The 21,190-nt window shown below is 40.2% G+C and overlaps 3 protein-coding genes across 3 annotated transcripts in view; 1 reads left to right on the forward strand and 2 right to left on the reverse strand.

Moving 5' to 3' along the window:
- Positions 1 to 2,846: 2,846 nt before the first annotated feature.
- On the reverse strand, positions 2,847 to 6,236 carry fbxo4 (F-box protein 4). The gene is made up of 7 exons (XM_084468786.1): positions 6,000 to 6,236; positions 5,634 to 5,908; positions 5,330 to 5,553; positions 4,807 to 4,882; positions 4,549 to 4,721; positions 4,194 to 4,420; positions 2,847 to 4,024 (listed from the first exon to the last, which is right to left on the reverse strand). Exons 1-7 carry the CDS (start codon positions 6,165 to 6,167, stop codon positions 3,941 to 3,943), a joined length of 1,227 nt encoding a protein of 408 aa, XP_084324912.1. The 5' UTR covers positions 6,168 to 6,236; the 3' UTR covers positions 2,847 to 3,940.
- Positions 6,237 to 6,362: 126 nt separating this feature from the next.
- Positions 6,363 to 11,150, reverse strand: rimoc1 (rab7a interacting mon1-ccz1 complex subunit 1). Its single transcript, XM_084468739.1, has 6 exons — positions 11,050 to 11,150; positions 10,288 to 10,397; positions 9,663 to 9,809; positions 8,700 to 8,831; positions 8,309 to 8,423; positions 6,363 to 7,429 (listed from the first exon to the last, which is right to left on the reverse strand). The coding sequence occupies exons 1-6, from the start codon at positions 11,141 to 11,143 to the stop codon at positions 7,194 to 7,196; spliced, it is 834 nt and encodes a 277-aa protein (XP_084324865.1). The 5' UTR covers positions 11,144 to 11,150; the 3' UTR covers positions 6,363 to 7,193.
- A 720-nt stretch (positions 11,151 to 11,870) lies between these two features.
- Positions 11,871 to 21,190, forward strand: part of oxct1a (3-oxoacid CoA transferase 1a) — a 39,554-nt gene continuing 30,234 nt past the window's right edge. Inside the window, exons 1-6 of the mRNA XM_084468534.1 lie at positions 11,871 to 12,079; positions 13,234 to 13,342; positions 13,684 to 13,774; positions 18,036 to 18,171; positions 18,705 to 18,854; positions 19,427 to 19,533. Coding sequence (XP_084324660.1) covers positions 11,975 to 12,079; positions 13,234 to 13,342; positions 13,684 to 13,774; positions 18,036 to 18,171; positions 18,705 to 18,854; positions 19,427 to 19,533 — 698 coding nt within the window. The 5' untranslated portion in view covers positions 11,871 to 11,974. The remainder of the gene's footprint in view (positions 12,080 to 13,233; positions 13,343 to 13,683; positions 13,775 to 18,035; positions 18,172 to 18,704; positions 18,855 to 19,426; positions 19,534 to 21,190) is intronic.

Here is a 21,190-nt window from a genome sequence, read left to right on the forward strand (position 1 = left end):
GTGTCTATTAGATTAGGATGGATGTGTAAATTGCTTCAGGCTTACATGCACCTGAACACACACACACACACACACACACACACACACACACGCACACACACACACACACACACACACACACACACTGACACATGCACACAGACAACATGCTAGTCACATGTGTGCATGTGTGCACATACAAACACTCAAACACTTACAAACGTCACATGCAGAGCCAAACACACATACAGACACACACATACACACACACATATGCAAAGCAGAAGGAAGGGTTCCACCATCTCCTTCAGTGTGGACCCCTGTTGGAGTCAGCAGCATGGCGTACTTCGTCTATGAAGCGTACGTGCCATGATTGTGTGGCTCTCATCATACAAGACAACATGGGGGCTGGCTGGGCGAGGGGGGTGTGGGAGGACAGGAAATAAGAGTAAATTGTGGGGAATGGGCGGGATCGGTGAAATCTGGCTAGAGCAGCATGAGAGCCCCTGTCAGGTGCAAAACACGCCAATTAAGAGAGACGCCTGGCCTAATCACTCAATGCATCATGCATCATGCAAATCAAGTATTTCACGCGTGTGTGTGGCAGCTTTAACAGTGGCCGCATCGCAGAATACAAATCAGGAATTTAGCACTGATGAAAGAAAGAGAGTCAAGGCGAAGGAAGAAAGAGAAAAGTGGAGAAGACGGAAGAGGATCAACTGTTTCTCCGATGTGTTTCACAAGACTCAGTTGGCATGGAGTGCAATGATAGGCGGGAAATACCTAAAAACAAGGTTGAACAATGGATTGTGGTAAAAAATGTATCTTTAAAAAATAAAAGTTCAATGTGTCTGAGGCATATTTTGACATATTATACACACACATATCTTACTTTTACGTGGACTATTAGGAATTCAATGTAGAATATGGGCGTCCAAATATTTTTGTGTTTTTACCATAAACATGTGCAAAGTAAAACATTGTTTGTCCCTGTGGTAATAAAATATCTTAAGGACAGCCACTTTCTGAAGCCAGCCTACCCAGGCACGCAGCACTTTATATCTATTTATTTAACCCTGATTCAGTCCTCACCATCACGTACCTGGTTCTGAAGTTTCACAATTAGGTGGAAGGTTTTAATATTAGAAAAAAAATGACTGCTGCAAATACTGCTGCTATGTAGGTCAGTTAGTTCAAAGCTCCCATGTGGTTGTTTATTGCAACACACAATATGTAATTCATGAATTGTAGGTATTCTTTTATTCATGTGTGTTAGAGGAATAATGGTGTGTGTGTGTGTGTGTGTGTGTGTGTGTGTGTGTGTGTGTGTGTGTGTGTGTGCGTGCACTGGTTGAATTGAAACCCCTGATATGAACCTGATCTGCCCTGTTCTAGGTGAAGGAAAACACTTTCTATGATGCCATTACTTTGGCTCCAAAATACCTTCAGAGGTCAGAAACTGAATATAAACCTACCATGAGTCTTCACTCATTCTTGGCCACACAACCATGCAGTCTTTCCCTTAACAACCACAATAAGAGACAGGGGATTTGTAATTGTTATTCCCAGTTAATACTTTAAAGATAGGTTCCCACGGCACAGCCATTCGTATGGCTCCCAGCCATCTTGGCCTGGGTGGCTCCTGAGCTGGATTATTGAACAGTTACATTTAAGTAGTGTTTATTCACAGGCATTGGCATGGTATTCCCCCTTCATTGTTGAACAATACCTCACAATACTTTACACCCTCCCACAAAGGCTGCAAGAGATTTCCCCCTGGGAGATGTTGTCCGTAAATTGTTTACGCAAGTAGGCCTATGGTCCAAAAGCAAAGACTTCCTGTTTACACAGAACACAGATGTGTATCATTGAGATTAAAGGTCCCTTCTGTATAGGATGCAAACTCTTCTATTAATACTTTAGAGATCTAATGTTAAGCCTGTAGAAAAAAGGTACATACTGTGTATAATACATATAATACAATAAAACTGTCCCTGCTTCTCAGACAGACTTAATGTTGGAATTGCTGCAATCAAGTTTCCATTCTAAATCGTATTTGCAAATCAGGAACAATAATGTTTTGAAGCATCATTGTGTATGGTTACCAAGGGAACTAGAATATACAAATATTATCTTAAAGAAATCATCAAATTTCCTAATTTAAAGCTTGCTGCTATTGAGTGTAGCCAGCCGCCACCATGCAAGTGGAACAATCTAAATCAAGGCTAAATATTCATAATAAAGAACACAGAAAGTGTGTTTCAAGATAGGTTGAACTTGAAAAAGTTGAATTAGTGCAATATAACAATTAACACAATTAATAGTGAAGGCATATAATATAAATAAAATATAGAATTTGGATTAATTTAAAAAATGTATGTGAATCCTAAGGGAGAATAATACACCATCCAGAACTGTATAATCCTGCACTGGTTTCCTCCACAAACCCATTAAGGGACATTTCTAATGCCAGAAATCAGAGAAATGCACCTTCATCTAATTAATAGCAACTCAATTCGTCCGATTTATACTATATTTTATATTATTGGATTATTGCATTATATTAGGCTTACTATGGCATTATATTACTATTGAATAGGCTACATGTACATTTCTTTGGGTATTTGTCAAACAATAGTCTATTGTTCCAGTGATAATGCTATTCGATTAAGTAATGATGAGTAGCCTATAAACTTGTTCTTAAATAGACTTCAGTGAAATGTTAAATGTCGTTTGTAAACATGTAGAAATATGAATATTTAAAGGTAGATGTAGATGTACAACGATGGATATTTGATAAGTCAAAAACTCAATCCAGAGTTTGTCAAGTTTATTCTGTTTCTTCAAACAAGTCGGCCGTTATTACGCTGATAAAGGCGCAAAGTAATATAAACGTCGGCTCACTTCATCACAAACTAACCACGGGGTGCACAAGTTGTAATAGCAGAGAGCCCTTTCCTGCCACCTGTTGGTAGGAAAGGTCAAGTGCCAAGGCTTAAGCAACGATTATTATGCTTTATAGACACATGAGCTTGGCTTCAAGTGTGATAGTTGCTGACGATACATGAAGAAGATCTACGAAGCAAGAAATGCTGGCTATACAATCATTATTATTATTAGTATTTGGATCACTTCTCAGCATTATAAATTCACTGCAGTTCAAAAAGGAGGACAATTTATATGGTAAAAAATATTTTTAAAGTAAACGTTATAGACGATATATTTGACCAAAACTAAAGTCTCCAATTGTAAGACTACTCAGATTGATATTCTATAAATCGTTTACCAATACTAATATCCGGTTATGTGTGAACCATTGAGAGAAAACACCTGAAAACGTTAGGATTAATAAAAATCATTTCCTGTGAATATGAAAAAGGAAAAGAGTTGCAATCAGTTCTCAAAAGATCACCAGTGTAAATGGGATTTAAACAGGGTTGGTGATTCATTAAAATCAATAACTAGATGCCATGGATGGTTCGATGTCCTGAACCAAAATAACAGTTCGTCAGTATCGTCTTGGATTGGACAATAACAGTATCGTCCAATCCAACATCTAACCATTAAACTGAGGTTTGTGAAAGTGGTTCACCTCTAATTAAAATTACGGTAGGCTGTTTGTCATGGAATGCAATTGCACATGTACCCACTTGAGTTCAGTCAATTTGTATGTCCTAATTCAACTTTACATCTCGACACTAATGTTCTGCACACTTCAGCTCGAAAGCCACACATGTAGATATAGATTGCATTTAATTTGAATAGCACATTAGTTTTACATAAAAACGAAATGGAAATCATACATATAAAACATTAAAAACATTAATCAACTGTAAAAACATTAATCAACATTAATGAGCTCATACAGCTTACATTCACCCGACACCTTTATTTGATGAAGACCGTGATCAGTGGGGGAACTGACTAGATTCTGAGAACACAATAGAATATTCTGGATGCTTCAGATTCTCAGGCCAGAGTAGCGTAGCAACCAGGAGATGCCATCCAGCAGACCAGACAGAGATTCTGCCACTGTATCTTGCACCTTGAGATAGATAAAACACACACAATATAAATGAGCAGCTAAATAAATGTGCTTACACACACACACACACACACACACAGGAACACATTTATTTGTAGTGTGTATCTTCTTCTGAGCCACTCCATAACAGGCAGACAGAGACAGCTTAATATTGTGGTACATGCATTACCATCCAGGGGTTAGGCAGCTGCGGCAGTCTCAGTCTCTGGGCCATCTCAACACTGGGTGTCCTACACCTTGCCCCGGTTGGGGTGGTTCTCAAGGCCGCATCGGTCGCCACGTCTTCCTCCGGTCGCTCTCTGGATACACAGGAGAGCACCAGGAGAGGCCTGGCTGTGGAACCCCAGGCAGGGCTCAACACCGCCTGGATCTTGGCTGCCTCCACCTCCCCATCACCTATCATCATACACATCAAAGGCGTAGTTTATAGAAGCATCAAGCACGGCAGGATTAGTTTTTCTGTGTGTGGGGGACACTAGGGAAGTGGAACTAAAACCTTAAGCCGACCCCACCCAGCGTCATACCTTTCCCAGGCTCTGCATTGGCAACATAGATAAAGCCGCTCACTGCTTGGCACACTTCCTGCACTTGAGGGTTGGGGATAAACATTGGAGAGCTGGATGGATCTGTGTCTTCCGATGTGAAGAGCTTATCATTGACGCTGTACTGGCCGACTCTGGCTCGATCCCTCTCAGCCCTGCAGCCACACAGAAATGTCCACGTCGACAAGTTATAAAAGGAAGGGAACTCTACAACCAGGAATATTTTTAAGTAACACTTACCTATTGGTTGAGTAGAGAGTCAAGATGTTTAGTTTGTGTTGATGGTTGTATGTATAACTGATTCCTGAGCCAATGCCTATATTCATGAAGAATTGGTTGATTTAGGTTGGCTTGGTCATTGAAGAATTACAAAAACAATACAAAAACAAACAACTGAAAACCCAATATTGTTTTGGAGCCTTCATGGCTAATGGCTAACTCCACCCACAATTGCATGAATCTGCGATGGATGAGACTTCCATGCCTGCATGACATAATATCACTTGAGCTGTTGGTTTGCCTGTAATCTTCCAACACATATTTGATTTTTCAGCAAACTATCATGTTGGAACACATCAATCTTTAAGTGCACATCAAGTGCAGATCTTCTGCTCGTGGCATCTCATGCCATGAATGTGCGAATCAAAAACATGCTTTTAGCATGTTTGGTCTAAATGACTAAGATTAGATTTGATGTTACTATTACAACTTAATAATAATAATGCCAAAAATGTATCATGTTTAATGTTGTACATTTCTCCACCATTTATCTGTCTCCCACTGGGAATGGCAGCCACAGGGAGCACATCTGGAGCGTGCATGAGCCTTGTCACCATGGAGACATCGAGCTGTTCAATGCCGGGCCCAAACATGGCGTAGCGTGGCTCAGATGACGGTAGCAAGGAGTTGAGGAAGGAAGTCACCACATCATATGGGGGTCTTGAAAACTGCCATTTTTGTCTGCAGGCGGGGTGGCCCTTCATGTACCTGTGACAGTATGGGAGAATGCATTCAAAAGGCTAGGAATCACAATATAAAACATTGAATGGATATACTGATTTACCCACTCTGCCATGTAGTCATATTTTGAAACGTTGTCCTGTTCTTCGCCCTCCACTCTTTCCTCCAGCTGAAGGTCTTCGCTACAGAGGGGAGATGCCAGGGCTTCTAGTTTAGGCATTGTCACGTGATCTATGGAGGACCAATGAGGCATGTCCCGGAGCAGAAAGTATTTCCATAGTAATGGATCTCTAACCAGAACCCTCCAGTAGCGACTGGTAGCTCCGAGGTGGCAGATATCCTCAGGAGGAAGAAGCGTCAGGATCACAAACTGTACGTCCACCTTAAGGAGGAATTGTGTTGAGAATTATAACGTTCACAAATTACTTATCTGAAATAAAAGTGGGAAACTAGTGTGTGTAATTGTATCTCACCGGTATTCTATCTAGAAGAGATGCATCCTCCACTGGAATCTTTGGACTTCGATTCGAATCACTTTCTAGTTGACAGGTGTTGTACAAGAATCGGTCTCTGAAACGTTTAAGGCTGCGAATGACAAGCGATTCGCAGAGCTTCTCCGTTTGCTCTTCCATATTTACCATGGGGTTCCGATTTTTTAAATGCAACTATACTTTCTTAAATCAGACGTTATTGAAAACTTACAAACAGGACTTTACACTTCCTTGTTGTTGGAAGGCCCAAGTGCATTGTGGGAATGGTATTTAGGCAACTACCTTAATACACAATCACATTTTGATATCATTATTCGGTAAAGAGTTAGCAATAATTCAACGAAACTTTGTTAAACCAACGCGCGTATTTATTTTCATTGAGGACATAAAAAACAGAAAATGATTTTTTTTTTCCTCCTCGAAAAGAACACTTCAATTATAGGCATACTATCAAAGTTATGTGTCAGGAAAAAAATGAACTTGAAGATGGGATGACACAAACGAAGCATTACAAAGCAGATATTTAAACTGTACTTTAAAAAGTTCAAAGAATACTTCAGTCTCAATCAACATATTGTGACATATCCTTACCTTTTGTAATATAGACGCAATTAATTAAAAATATATTAACAAAAGTATAACAAAAATGAAAAAATAAAATAAAATAAAATAAATAAAAAGTCGCTGTGCAATGTCTCATTCCCAAATGGATTATCATTAACTAAATCTTTTTTTAAAAAAGGTTATTTTCTTAATAGTCTTTCTAATATTAATATTAATGTTACTTTACCACATTCTCAGAGCAGAACATATGCTCCGACCTGCCTGGAGTCAGGAAGATAAGTGTTTCAGGGACAGAGAGAACATTTGTTTTGTTTTATTAATCTTTCTCCTTAACCCCACTTTTACACTATACACCCAAAACCCTCTAGCCCCTTAATACCTCTCCTTTGGCCAGAGCTGTTTGGCATAGAATGAGGTTGCCTTTAAACACAAACCCAAGACTGTTTTACTTTACTTACTTAAGATACCCCAACCACCCACTTTAAAATCAATCTATGCACATCAATGGTTCCCCCCTGTTGGGTTACGGTTTTATTTTGGAGGCGATACACATATGTTTTGATCTTGGACTTGTGCCTGAGGGCAACTTCAGTGCGGGAGCAGCTTGGTGTTCTACTGTAAGATACTAAGGATTTCCTTGGCGTTTTCTGTGTTCCAGCCCTGGCCCTGCAGCGGGCCCTCGCAGGCCAGCACATATTTGTTGAGGATCTGTGTTCCAATGTCCCGAAACTGGAGACGGTCTTCTTTGCGGTCCATCATGTCGACACTGCAGTCCTCATACTTCACGGCCCAGAAGCACATCTCACCAATGTACATCATCGTCAGCAGGTGAGTGTCGGAGAAGATACCTGATCAGAGGATGAGAAAACAAAACAAAAAAAAGCTGATTTATTCACAGTGTATTTCTGTGGTGGAGGACATGGCTCTAGGCCTGTCATGATAACAAATTTTGCTGGGCAATAAATTGTCCCAGAAATGATTGCGATAAGCAATAATATTGCCGTTTTGAGACCATTTTCAACTAATATAATGATAATGGCATAATAATGCAAGTTCAAGCTTTCAAAGATCAATCAACTGTTATTCCTAAAGAATATTTAACACTGGAACTGGAAGACATTTTAAATATCCAAAATAAATAAACAAAACAACCAAAAACAATAAATAAAATGTACTCTATCTATTGTAACAAAAAAATGCACTAACACAACCAAAAACAATAAATAAAATTGAAATAAAAACTACATGAAGTGTAACGTCAGGGCTCCGCCTCCCTACACAGAGACCATGCGGCTGACAAGTGACTGACACGACTCGAGGGTTAACTCCTCATTACACTAAGGAGGCAAGAGGGGTCTGTCGAGACTGATGCTCCGGAGTGAAAACGCTTGTCATCGAGTCTCTTTGATAGAGAGACACGAGAAAATAAAAATTGTATTTATCGCGGACGGCAAAATTATCGTCTCATTTTAATTTATCGTGCGATTAATTGATTTATTGCTTATCGCGACAGGCCTACATGGCTCTACTTCACACAATTCCGAATGTAAATAAACACTCTTGAATGAGTTATTCAAATGTCTTGTTAAACTCGTAGTATGCACAATAATATAGTCACATAACAGTTATAACTGGTTATGAATGTAATTATAACCGACGTTGTTACATTTCTTTACATACAAATAGTATCAAGTACCTGGGCTGAAGATCAGTAACAACATGCGTACCTTCGGATAGGAAGTTGGCCGTGGCAGTGTCGTGGAGAACCACACCGTCGTTGAGTTTCACAGAGTTTCGCACCTGCAGCATTCGCATCAGGTAGCGCACACCTTCCTGGATACACTGATGGAGAGACCCAAGACTCTCAGACGCATTGTGGTGCATCAGCACAACAACAAAAGGTTGGTACAACTCCCTGACAAAAGGTACTGGGTTCAACCCCCAATGCCTACAGCCTACCTATAGGCTTCCTTGAGCAAGATAAAGAACCAATTATTTGGTCCGTAATGACCTGTAAATGCATCATCCACTGCACATTGCTTTGTATGTAGCACTTCATTCCAAATTATACAGAATTGGTTAAAAAGCATCCAGGTCCAGTCATATAGGATGGTGTACCTTAAGAAATGTGTCCTTGTTCTTCTTGATCCATTGTTTCCGTTGGTGCAGAGTGTGACAGTACATGTACAGCAGGGCTCCCCGTCTCCAGTAAAGGCATTCTAAGAGCTCCAGGCCTAGCACAGACTGCACCTGACGTCCCCCAACAGACCAAATACACAAGCAGAACAATGAAATAGCCATTTCTAATTATCTATATAATGCTATGAATACATGTTCATAGATTTGACATGTGCAGTATTGACGTAAATTGATAAATGTCATTGATGTAAAACTAATTTGTATACATTTCATAATAGCATCGTCTTTTAAATCATGTTCAAAACCAATTTCTCTTCCATATTAAAGTAAGAGGCTTGTTTGTTCTCATATCATTTATGACAACTCACTAATCCAGTAACTTTAATTTGTTTTCATTCAAGCTATCAAAACAAACGCCTACCCCTGGCATGCGAGACTGCCATTGGTGAAAAAAATCCAAATATTTTTTACCAAAATCATTTGCCATGCTTTGGTCAACAGATTACATCCTTAAAATATACTTGGTCAGGTTATTTTAGTGTATGGTAGTAATGCAGACTTGTTTAAAGTACTTTAGAAGTGCTTCTATTTGCCGATTGCTAGACTGTGATTTAAACTTTGATAAAAGAAAACTACTGCAGATGTATTGCAGTAAAAGTAGAAAAGTGTAGGGCTGATAGAAGGGCATTTCACTTTATGTACGAGTTGTAATGAGGGGTTAAAATCGACCCTTAAACCCTTGACTTCACTTAAGTGGGTGACTCAACAAAACTGCAGACTTCCTTCGCCATCGCTGCTCTTTCACAGGAAACCCTTATCGACAAAGAACCATTTGTGTTGTGGGAGGGTGACAGTCCCCAGACAACAGTGATGTTGATTCAAAAAGAGTATGTTCTTATATAGCCGTTAGATAATTCAACCAACACAAGCACACACACACACCTCTTGTGCTGGTGCCAGTCTTCCTGCCAACACTTCTGGCTCTGTGAGGTCCTGCAGCAGCTGCTGGATTTTGAATGGGGAACTGTCTTCAGGAAACTCCTGGTCCACAAGCTTATTTTCCTCATAAAATGTAATGTCTAGGATCACCTACATACACAAAATACAGAATCAAATGTTTTTTTCCCAGCACTACCCACACTAAAAAGATATGTAGCATGATTATCAATAATACTGTACTATGGTAGTAGTAGTTGTAATAGACTACTATTTCCTAACATAGCAATGTATTTAAGCCACAATAAATAAATATAATATTCATTAAAAACAGGACTAACACAACAGAATGTGACAATTATCATAAAATAGGTTTTGTATGTATAACATTATAACATGCACATGTATACATACAATAAGTCCACTTGCATCCAATCAGTTATTTGTGAAGGCCTTAAAGCTAATCTAATCTCTAATGTGATTATGAGCATGTAGACACACTATATATACACTTTCAATTTTGAAAGCAATAGTAATAAACGATTGCAAATAAACAAATTCAACACATTGCGTTGATAAATCACTGTTCGGTGAGACAAGAGGGATAATCAAGTGATATCCTTGTATTTACCTGTGTGTAATCCTGAAGCAGTTTGGGAAGACTGCTCGTCTCTCCTCCTTGTCTGTAGAAGCTTTTCAACTTGTCTAGTATGGTAGACGCATTCTGTAAATAGTCATCATCTAAGGAAAAAAATCATACGCAACAATTACAGACCTAACCGGATGGAATCGAATAAGTACTGCGTAATGGATGTCTGCTGATGACCAACTCTTTGGCATATGACATTAAGATATTTTTGACCATACTTTGTTCCCCCCTTGATGCTATGAGGGTAACTGTTAATATGACATACACTATCAAAGACTAAGCACCAATAGCTGCCTAACTTGACTGGTAGAACAAGCGCATTCTCCCAGTTAACATTACGGTGGTCCTCAACACTGCTGCTGGGAAACTTCCAATTCAAAGGATCAGCAAATAAAATAACTGTCCACTCCGCATTATTGAGCTAACCTTAGCAATGTAGCGTACAGCTCTCCCCAAAACTCACTTCGGTAGCTGGTAATCCATCACAATTTAACGAACAGCATTGAGTCGAGCCAAACAATACAACCAACAGAGGTGCAGTTAGCCATCTGGGTTTATGTGCATGTAATGTAAACACATAACGTTTAACCGGAGACCAGATGTTGTTATGGTAGCGTCAAGCTAGGCTACATATCGTTAGCACGCTAGCTAGGCGTCTTAACTGGGCGGTCAGCCGCAACAGGGTTCGAAGTGTAAACCTTTACTTGTATATCCCATATCCATTCGAGGACTTAAAACCGATACCTTGTTTTTCCGATCGCAGGCTAGCACACTTTATGTCCAACTCAAATATCCGTCGCTCCAGCTCGAAGCCTTGTCGCCTGCAGTCGTCAGCCATGACTGAAAACCTTTGTCACGTGAGCGCTGGATTATTCACGTGCTCAAAGTGCGTGTGTGTGTGTGTGTGTGTGTGTGTGTGTGTGTGTGTGTGTGTGTGTGTGTGTGTGTGTGTGTGTGTGTGTGTGTGTGTGTGTGTGTGTGTGTGTGTGTGTGTGTGTGTGTGTGTTTATTTTAGCGTCGAATTCGGTTTCAGTTTAATTCCTATGATTAATACAGATTACTTGATAAATCCCCGGGAAAGTTTAATGTTGTTGTTTTACAGTTGCTCTGCTCAGGTTGTAGAAAATACAAAAAACACACAACAATTCAATATCTGATAAAACATTGAAAGAACCGTGATGATTTGTATTATTTATTTTTGACGAATTTTCCCGAACTGTGTGGTATATGTAGTATAGTCGGTAGGGAATCTGTTCAATTAGAATCATTATACATATATCGATATATAATAATATACATATGTCTGTGGGAACTTTTCATACAGCTCTAAATAAATTTTAACAAAAGCTTTTTGTTGTTTTATTATTAACTGTTGTGGTTTCATCGGATGGTCTCATTGGGTAATGCTGTCTGTCGTTGGCAGCGAAACGGTTAAATTCTAATGAGTTCGCCGAGCCTCCGTCGCTCAGAGCCGAGCTGTGCTTTTGCACCTTCTGTAACCACGCCCCTTTAAGCATATGTTCCGCCCCTTTCAGATCTCGACTGACGTAATTTCAGTGCAGAGAGCGTCGAGGGCTGTCTTCGTCGGCTGCCATTCATGAGATCCGAAACCATCGTCACTTGAGTTTAAACATCGTTCACTCGGTATAGCTTACATTATAGCTCAAATATGGCGGCATTTAAAGCATTATCACGAGCGGAAAATATGTTCTTCAAAAATGTATTTGGCACATTCAGATCCAAATCATACCTCGCTAAGCATGACTTGATCAAGGTCAGTATTGAAATGTGTTTTAATGAATAAAACATACACGTTAGCAAACAGACAAACCATGTGGCTCGTGTTGCTTGTGTAACCTCATTATGAATGTTATCACTAACCCTGTCAATTAGGCATTTTATGGCTTTTTAGTTCGCATACTTATCTTGTTCAGTCAAATAACCAGGGATGGTTTTTATCTTAATTGATGTATCGTAGTACACTTAATCCTTAAAATGAGCTTAACTCCCCTTATGATTTAACAGATCGGATAATTTATAGTACAGTGTATATGTAAACTCAAACAACCACACACACACACACACACACACACACACACACACACACACACACACACAGATCTGAATACCATTCGTGTTTGTGAATCAATGTTTTAAACGTTTGTTAAAACGACCGCAAACCATGCACCTAGATCTTAGTCCGTAGCCTATATTTTGAATACATTTTTTGCATCGCTTTTATATTACTCATATAAAAGCATCCGAAACCTCATCAGGCCCGCACTGTAAATAAATACAGTCCGTTGAATGATTACACATCCAATGTGAGTTGAAGGCAGTGTTGCACAACAATACTGCTTTTAACCCACATTGTATTTTAATATCTTAACAAATGATGATCACAGATACATGGTATATTATCCTTAAGCCTAACCTTAATATCTACATGTTTTTCTCCTTTGTAAGAAGTAAATATACTGCACAGGTTAAATAGTATTTTATATATTGTCCTGCTTACATAAAACTACATTCAAGTAAATGTATTTTGGAAGAAACACATTTGTCTATTGTGAGCTGATCCATATAATTGAGCAATCTACCCAAACAAATACATGTAAACAATGGAATGTACTGCCCCTCAGGTTATTTGAATGCTGCATCTTCCAGGACATTAGAAAATAGTAAAGTGGCTGGTGGCTTTAAGTCTGCCATCAGCTGTTGACCAGCGAGAACGTTAACCGCTGCCCCTCCAGCTCTGTTTTGATGTGGGATTTGTCCACTCTCCCTGCTCTTTTGTTTTCCTTTTCTCCACTGAACTTTTTCAATGTCACACACTACCACTTAACTCTGCCAAGGTGCAGCAATACAGTGCAATTCACACAACGCTATAAACTCTATATCCTCATTGCTTTCGACTGCATTCCACAGACCTCCGGTTGTTACTTTTCCACGTCTGGCCAGAGAAACTCAAAGTTCTACACAGATCCCACCGAGGCGGTGAAAGATATTCCTAGTGGAGCTACAGTTCTGGTTGGAGGTGAGTTCAACTGTTAACGACCACTTCTAAGTTCCGAAAAGGTAGTGGGCCAAATAAAAAACTCCTACATTTTAGGTAGATGTCGATGAATACTGTATTCAATAAGAATTATAATTGTATGTATATATATATATCTTTTTTTTCTCATAGCCATGAAGGTTTTTGATGAATTGCAGAGTATCATAAGTTACAGTACTACTAAGACGGACAGTACAAATAACAATATGACACCATGTCTTGGTTCCACATTTAAAACAGTATAGTTTAAGCAAAATAGTTGAAGTCAAAATTAAAATAGTTTCCAAATCTCTTCCATCTTTTCTTTTTTTTTTTTTTTACAGGTTTTGGGCTGTGTGGAATTCCAGAGAACCTAATCAACAGTTTATTGAAAACTGGTGTGAAGGGTTTAACGGCTGTCAGCAACAATGCCGGGTAAGTGCATGTGTGCGCATGCCTGCAGTGTGTTTTAAGTGCTTTATTTGGTCTGGCACTCCTTTCCAATTGACTCTCTCCTGTGTTCATGACCTGCGACCTGACCTGTTCATATGTGTGTGCTCATAAAATGTAATGTTTTCTTACCATGAATCATTTCATGCTTGACTTCTTCAACTGAATATCGGCCGAGTCATGCTGAGCCAAGGTGAAGATGTGTTGGTTCTTACCACTATAGCCTATACCCTTTGACTATCTGTCGTCTTAATCTCAGTCGCAGTGCTTTCTTTAGCAGATTAGTCAGCAGTAGGCTTAATGTAGTAATCCTGCTTGTTGTGCATGACAGCCATTCGAAAAACTTCACAGGTCAATGACTCTCTTTCACCCTTGTACACATATTCACAAATAGACTGCATTATTGTCAGCCATGCAAGGAAAAAAAATATTAATTTGGGTAAGTTAAAGTGTCTTGCTCAAGGTCACCCTGGCACCTTAAAGAGCCAAGGATTCAAACCAGCAACTCTCAACATGTGTGTTGCTCTCTCTGCGGAGCTACTGCCACCCCCTTATAGTGGGGTGATCTTGTCCAGCCACTCCAGTGAAGTAAATGGCAATAAACATGAAGAGCTTGGAAAGCTCCTGACATTTTTTCGGAGTGACTCATCTTGATTATGATCGTTCATAAAGTCAATACAAATCTGGTGTTGGGAAAGCTTACTTTTGATAAGCAAATTCTAAACAACCAGCCATAAACAGTCTGATTATTCTTTTCTCATTTTCTCTTGAGAGCTAGGGACTTAACCAGTAGCGTTCAGTGAAGGTCACTGGTCTTTGAAGTTACCTGAACATGCCAGAGATCATGCCTGTGGCATTGCAAGCAGAAAAATACTGCTAGCTAACCAACCTGGACTTTATCACAGTGGGACTCCGCACAGATGGTCCACATGTTTATGTTACAGGAGTGTGGACAAGGTCACCATTCTAAGACCACTTTATTTTAATGTAGCAACAGAAGCAACCCGCATGTTTGCTTTTAGCGCCCCTCACTGATTCCACTGGCAAGTCCCCGCTTTGAGTTCCTGCCTTTGTAGAGCTACAACGTGGAAGACACGCTTATGTAACAGTTAATTTTAGCAGGACACCACATGCCATGGAAAACTTCCTCCCCCCTCCCGTCCCACTGCTGGCTCAATGCTGAATATCTCTGGGAATTGTGTTTTTCAGCTCAATGAATATCTTCCCAACAAGTCCAGTCAATCCTATACTTCTCTCTGCTGTCCTATTGGCCAAGCAAACATTTTTACTTACTTAAGCTTTCCTGTGCCATGCAGAAGTTATGCATAACACATGCATAGGCACACGCAAGCGCGCGCGCACACACACACACACACACACACACACACACACACACACACACACACACACACACACACACACACACACACACACACACACACACACACACACACTTTTAAATGGTCAAACATGTTTGGAAACACAAGCAAACACAAGGGAACAAGATATTTGTATATTCTCCAATAGTTTTTACTGCTGGAAATTCTATTTTCTGGCTCTTGCATTATGATGTGGGTAAGGTTCTTGAACGGACTAAAATATCTGTGTATCTGACTTTGCATGTCCGTGTGCCTTAAAAAGAGAATGAATTTACCACCAGCGTGGGAGAAAAACACTTTCTTTAAGGACTTTCACTTCTGTCCTCTCAGACATAGACAGTTGGCTATCTTTTTATTATTTGGTATAGTGTTATTTGAGAAGGACTTGAAAGACGCAAGCTGCCCTTGTGTCTTTCAAGTCCTTCTCAGCCATAGACAGTTGGCTATCTTTTTATTATTTGGTATAGTGTTATTTGAGAAGGACTTGAAAGACACAAGGGCAGCTTAACAATGAGCGCTCGCAGAAAGCTTTCTGAATGGCAGTAATGCAATGATAGAGCAAGCTTATCTATCACAGCGCTCCTGTTGTTAACTTTTCTAACCCACATGTCTAGCTTGGTGCCCTTTAGAGTCAGGTGACATCGGAGTGAAGGACAAAACAACGGTGTACAGGCACTAGAATGTACACTGCCCATTGTAGTGAAACCATGGAAACTATACAAATCTCATTCTCTTCACTGATGGGCACCACTATAAAACCCACATGCAGAGAAGTAGATACTAGTAGTGTGTGTGTGTTTGTGTTTGTGTAAAGGGGGATGGGGGGTGGAGGGGTATTTTAATTAATTTCATAGGTTTCGTTTTTGGTTGGTTGGGACTAAACAATGAGGATTTCCCAAGTCATAGATTGATATATGAGATGTACTGCATTGCTTTCAAGCCTTTCAATGCTTTCACTTTGATGAAATAAGTAAAATATATATTCAGTCGATTCTGCCATCTCTGTTTCAAAAGGTTAATGGCTCACCGACCTTCTACAATGTCATTCCTTTCATGGCTGCCATAACTGCAATACAATTTAGAGAGTTATAAGGTCCCATGCCCTTTTTATACAGCCCCTGGTGACACAGTAACTATGCCCTTATTGTCTATGATTCTCTTGTGTCTACCTCCCTTTTTAAATTACTTTTATTTTCCAGATGTAGTGTCTTTATTAATATAACTGCAGATTAACTACCAACATATGATCTAACTTTTGGTACGTTATATGAACCAATTTCACATTTATTAATGATCACTTTGATGGGAGAGATGAGTCAATCATTGGATATGTTAAATATACCTACTGTATCATGGACAGATGAACAGATTTCTCAACAACTACAGCTGCCACAGACAGATGCACAGAACGGTAGAATAAGGACTACAATGAAGTCGTAAAGTAATAAATATAGCACTGGCAATCTTTAAACAGATATCGACTGAGTTTATCAAATGCAGTAGCAGTTGTTCAGGTTATCTAATCTGTGATTTGCAATAATAGCAAGATAAGCTAATAGGCCATTAGTCAAAGCGATGTGCAGAGCTTTAGTGTGTGCAGCCCTTCAGGTAGTGGGGATTAAACGGTACAGATTTCTCATACAGTTTCAGTACTTGTTGCTTTATTTAGCAAGCATTTGATTTATTAGGATCACCATTAGTTGCTCTAGTATAGCTATAGTAGTAGCTATTTATTCTGGGGACTGCAGAAAACATAACACACATGACATTAATGAGCTATGAACTATCAACAAACTTATACTTTCTAAAGTCTACTGTAAGCATGGCCATTACAATGGCTTTGACCATGGAACAAAGGACGGCATTGAACATATTCATTGGTTCGTTGTAGGAGTTAAATCTTGAGACACAGCTGAACGAAATCCCGAAATTCTTTTTATTTATCCATTTCTTAAAACTACTTTTTCACTCCTGAAAACTCCTGAATACCTCACTTGTGATGCTGCAGGAAGCCTGCTTTCCCAAGGGCCTATCCTCTTGCGGGCCTCACAGTGTCCTCATTGTTACCCCCTGTGGTTGGGACCTTTCATGCCTCTAACAGGACTAGGGCCAGGTCGGTCAGGTGACGTTCTTTTCCTTTTTGATGAACAGAGGAGTTTGGGGTTGTGTTTTTTTTCCCCCTGGCCCTTTGCTGGGTCCAGGTATTGGTCACAGTGTGGTGTTTAAATGTATCGTGATGTCAAACCAGCCTCAGCCCACAGTACAGTGTGTTTCCTATAGGGCAGCAGTAAAGTGAGTGAATGTTCTGCATGAGTAAAAAAGCTTTATGTTCACGGGACAGAAATACACAGACCAATTGCCTTTGCTTGCTTCCTTAAGCAGTATTTGGCTTCATAACAATTCTAATGATTTTGTTTAGGGTTGGACTGTTGGCAGAGCTGAGATATTTTCCAGTCATGCAGAGTCTAGTCCAACCCTTAATAATAACCACATTGAATCATTATGACATGAAATAGTGCTTGAGGCTCACATGCAGATCTTGGCCTACTTGGAAGGCACATGAAACCGGTAGTAGTAAAAGAAGTCGTGGAAATAAAGTAATGAATAATGCTACAATGGAAACGTTTATGTCGGCCATAAAAGGATAACCATTTTCTATTATCCAGCTTTAATTATATATCCCATTCCAAGTGTTACTCCTTGATGGTTATTTTTAGTGAACTTTTTCTTTTAAAGACTTTATTTTGTGTTCCTGCTGGGTAAACATAAAACCTGCATAAGAACCCCATTGAATACGAGAGGATTGTTTCTAGAAATAATAATAGATTGTGTGCCGCCCCTCTCTCCCTGTCCCTCCCTCCCCCCAGAGTGGACAACTTCGGCCTGGGTCTGCTCCTACAAACCAAGCAGATCAAGAGGATGATCTCCTCGTACGTTGGCGAGAATGCAGAGTTTGAGAGGCAGTATTTGTCGGGCGAGTTGGAAGTGGAACTCACACCTCAGGTTATTACAAAACATACTCACCAACACATTCAACCCAATATACAATCAAACAACCCCCTAACCAGAAGGATTCATTAATTACCATTAAAACTAAAATGTCACTGCACATTTTGGCTTTGAGATTATAGATAGATGTCTGGAATAAATGTATAGAATAAGTGCAATCTATTCACGACTCCATCAACCCAGGGAATGCTCTATAAGATCTCACCAGTACCTTGCTTGAAGACTTGCTTTGTAGTTTTTTGTGTCACGCTTTGTGTCGACAACATTGTTCCAGAGAACCACAGTGTTATGGTGAAATGACAGGCCCTGAGAGGCCGCTTGTGTGCGAAGTGTTTAATTTCTACATAATGATAATGTGCAACACACACACACACACACACACACACACACACACACACTTATTAAAATAAAACAAAATCTTCTACTTTATTTTGACTGGCAAACTCTACCGAGGTGAAGTTCGTTTTTTTTTTAAATATATGTAGAAAATCATAAAAACAACCATTTTCTTGTGTACTCTTCCTCAGGGCACACTGGCAGAGAGGATCAGAGCAGGCGGGGCTGGGGTCCCGGCCTTCTTCACCGCTACCGGCTATGGTACCCTCATCCAAGAGGGAGGCTCCCCCATCAAATACAACAAGGACGGCACCATCGCCATCGCCAGTGAAATGCGAGAGGTGGGAGGCAGTGTTTTTTACCTGGCTTGTCTCTGTCGACTTATTTTCAATTCACCACACGACGTATATCATGCAATGTATATCTTCTGGTATATGTGACCATACCCTAATGTTATAGTTGCACGTTCACAGATACCGGATTCAACATAATTTATGCAACCTGACCGGGCCTGGGCCTTAACAGATTATGTGTGACGCACAGATGTTCAGCTCTTGAAGTGTATGAAGTTCATTTGCATGACATTGGTTTTAGACTGGTCCCTATTAAGATTATAATGCAGTGGATAATTTCTACACAGTCACTAACGGCAGCTTTATCTTTATTGCACCATTCACACAATGCAATATATAGAACTTAACAACGGAACAAGTCACATGTAAAAAGACAATCATAAAAATATTATATAAAAAAAAAAGGACAAATGTAAAATACAATAAATAATATATATTTTAAATTTAATATGGTAAGAGAATAAATGTTGAGATTCAGCTTAGGTTATTTGCTGAACGTTTGTTATCCTTCCTTCAGGTTTAACAAGTTCCCTAACCCGTTTAAATTGTGGTGTTTCCAGGTGCGCGAGTTCAACGGCAGGCACTTCATCATGGAGAAGGCCATCACAGGAGACTTTGCCCTGATCAAGGCCTGGAAGGCCGACCGGGCCGGCAACATCATCTTCCGGTAAATACCACAAAGATGAATAAAGGCAAAATAAAAAATAAGAGCAGAAAAAGCTCTGGACAATAGGGCCACACGATGCCAGGGCGACAACAGACCCTCAGGGCAAGAACAGCAGGGACATGTTATCGTCAAATTAGATCTCCCTGCCGTCATGCAGACACATTTGGAACAACCTTGGCATGTTGACATAACATGGTCCTGAAGGAGGAATGAACAAGCCAGTGCTGGCTGCAGCTCATCATAGGGGTAGTGAGTCGACGGGAAATGATTTGCTTGACTACGTTTTGTCCCGATAAATCGAAACAATGCAGGGTCAAAGAACAACCTTCTACCGTGTGCCGATCAGCTAGTGGTTGTGGTCTGTCCACCAGAGGGCAGTATACCAACTCCATAAAATTCACGCTGCCATGATGATGATGATAATGTAGGGTTAAAGGCACAATTCACCCATTTGCATTAAACTTTGTATCGTTAGAAACCCAGTCATATTTTTGAATGGTCCTGCATCATTCCCTCATTTTCCCCTGAGACGGGAGAGCTCCATATCGACCTCTAACACTTTCTGCTTTAAATGACGCAAAATGACGATTTTTGCGTAATTTAAAGCAGGAAGTGTAAGAGGGGGTGGGGGGCTCTAAAAAACGACAAGCACTAGTTCCAGTGGGTGGGACTTAGGGGTGTATGGTATAAACGCTATAGATAGTACACTGGTGTGAATTACGTTACTGTGTGACTGGTCGATCACACAAGCGCTAAAGAAGCAATGATGTAGTACCAGAGACGCAGTCGTTTATTTATAATAGAGGCACACACAGCTTTTGGCCCTGTTCTATAAGTTATTCTAGAACACTCCGGGAGCACTGGTGGAAGACCTGGAGCTTTATATCTAAATATTATAATATGAAATAAGATATGGACATGACATCTCTAATATAATATATAATATTCGGCCAAAAGCTATGTGTGCCTCCGGTCTGGTTGATATTATGAATAAACGACTGTGTCGGGTTCTCCGACGTCTCTGGTCCTTCCACATCAATCTGAAGTCGCGGTTCAATCTGGACTTAGAGAGTCAAAGCCAATTCCTTCTCCGCCATGGCCGAGAATCAATACACGGGTCTTATTTTGCAAACTGACCCGCAAATTACATTCCGCACCCGACCAGACCTGCTATAAATTGATATTGACGCCCGACCCGCACCCGAAGGAAAATTAGACACATTAGATGGAATGCCGGGGAATTACACCTGGTGTTGGCGTGGTGCTTTAGATTGCTGTGCAAACAAAGCACATCATCCACTGTGGACGGTTTTAGTTGACTCCTCCGCTCCTAAATAACATATCCAGCACCGAAGTCTCGCTCGCAATCGCAAAACCCGCGACCGACCCGCACTGTTCAGGCGTCTGACCCGACCCGCACCCGTGTCCGACACAGTACATTATTTTTCATCCGTTTCATCCAAATTGTGCGGGTCACCGCAGAACTCTGGCCGAGATACCACCCACTACGAGTCTTGACTTGTTGTCGAAGTACCAGAGATGTCCGAGAACCCGACGCAGTCTTTAATTCATAATATCATCCGAAGGCGCACACAGCTTTTGCCCGTGACATTATATAGTATATTATATATTATATATTATAGAGATACCTATATAT

The sequence above is a fragment of the Micromesistius poutassou genome (assembly GCF_964030765.1).
Source record: "Micromesistius poutassou genome assembly, chromosome: 5".
NCBI classification, from domain to species: Eukaryota; Metazoa; Chordata; class Actinopteri; order Gadiformes; family Gadidae; genus Micromesistius; species Micromesistius poutassou.

What these genes read in the sequence shown, in the direction of transcription:
- fbxo4 (XM_084468786.1), bottom strand. Translation starts at nt 6,167, where the DNA reads ATGGTAAATATGGAAGAGCAAACGGAGAAGCTCTGCGAATCGCTTGTC. An exon ending in CTCTTCTAGATAGAATACCG is followed by an intron (nt 5,909 to 5,999) that starts GTGAGATACAAT and finishes TTCCTCCTTAAG; the next exon opens with GTGGACGTACAGTTTGTGAT. An exon ending in AAATATGACTACATGGCAGA is followed by an intron (nt 5,554 to 5,633) that starts GTGGGTAAATCA and finishes ATACTGTCACAG; the next exon opens with GTACATGAAGGGCCACCCCG.
- rimoc1 (XM_084468739.1), bottom strand. Translation starts at nt 11,143, where the DNA reads ATGGCTGACGACTGCAGGCGACAAGGCTTCGAGCTGGAGCGACGGATA. An exon ending in CCTGCGATCGGAAAAACAAG is followed by an intron (nt 10,398 to 11,049) that starts GTATCGGTTTTA and finishes TTTTTTCCTTAG; the next exon opens with ATGATGACTATTTACAGAAT. An exon ending in GACTGGCACCAGCACAAGAG is followed by an intron (nt 8,832 to 9,662) that starts GTGTGTGTGTGT and finishes GGGGGACGTCAG; the next exon opens with GTGCAGTCTGTGCTAGGCCT.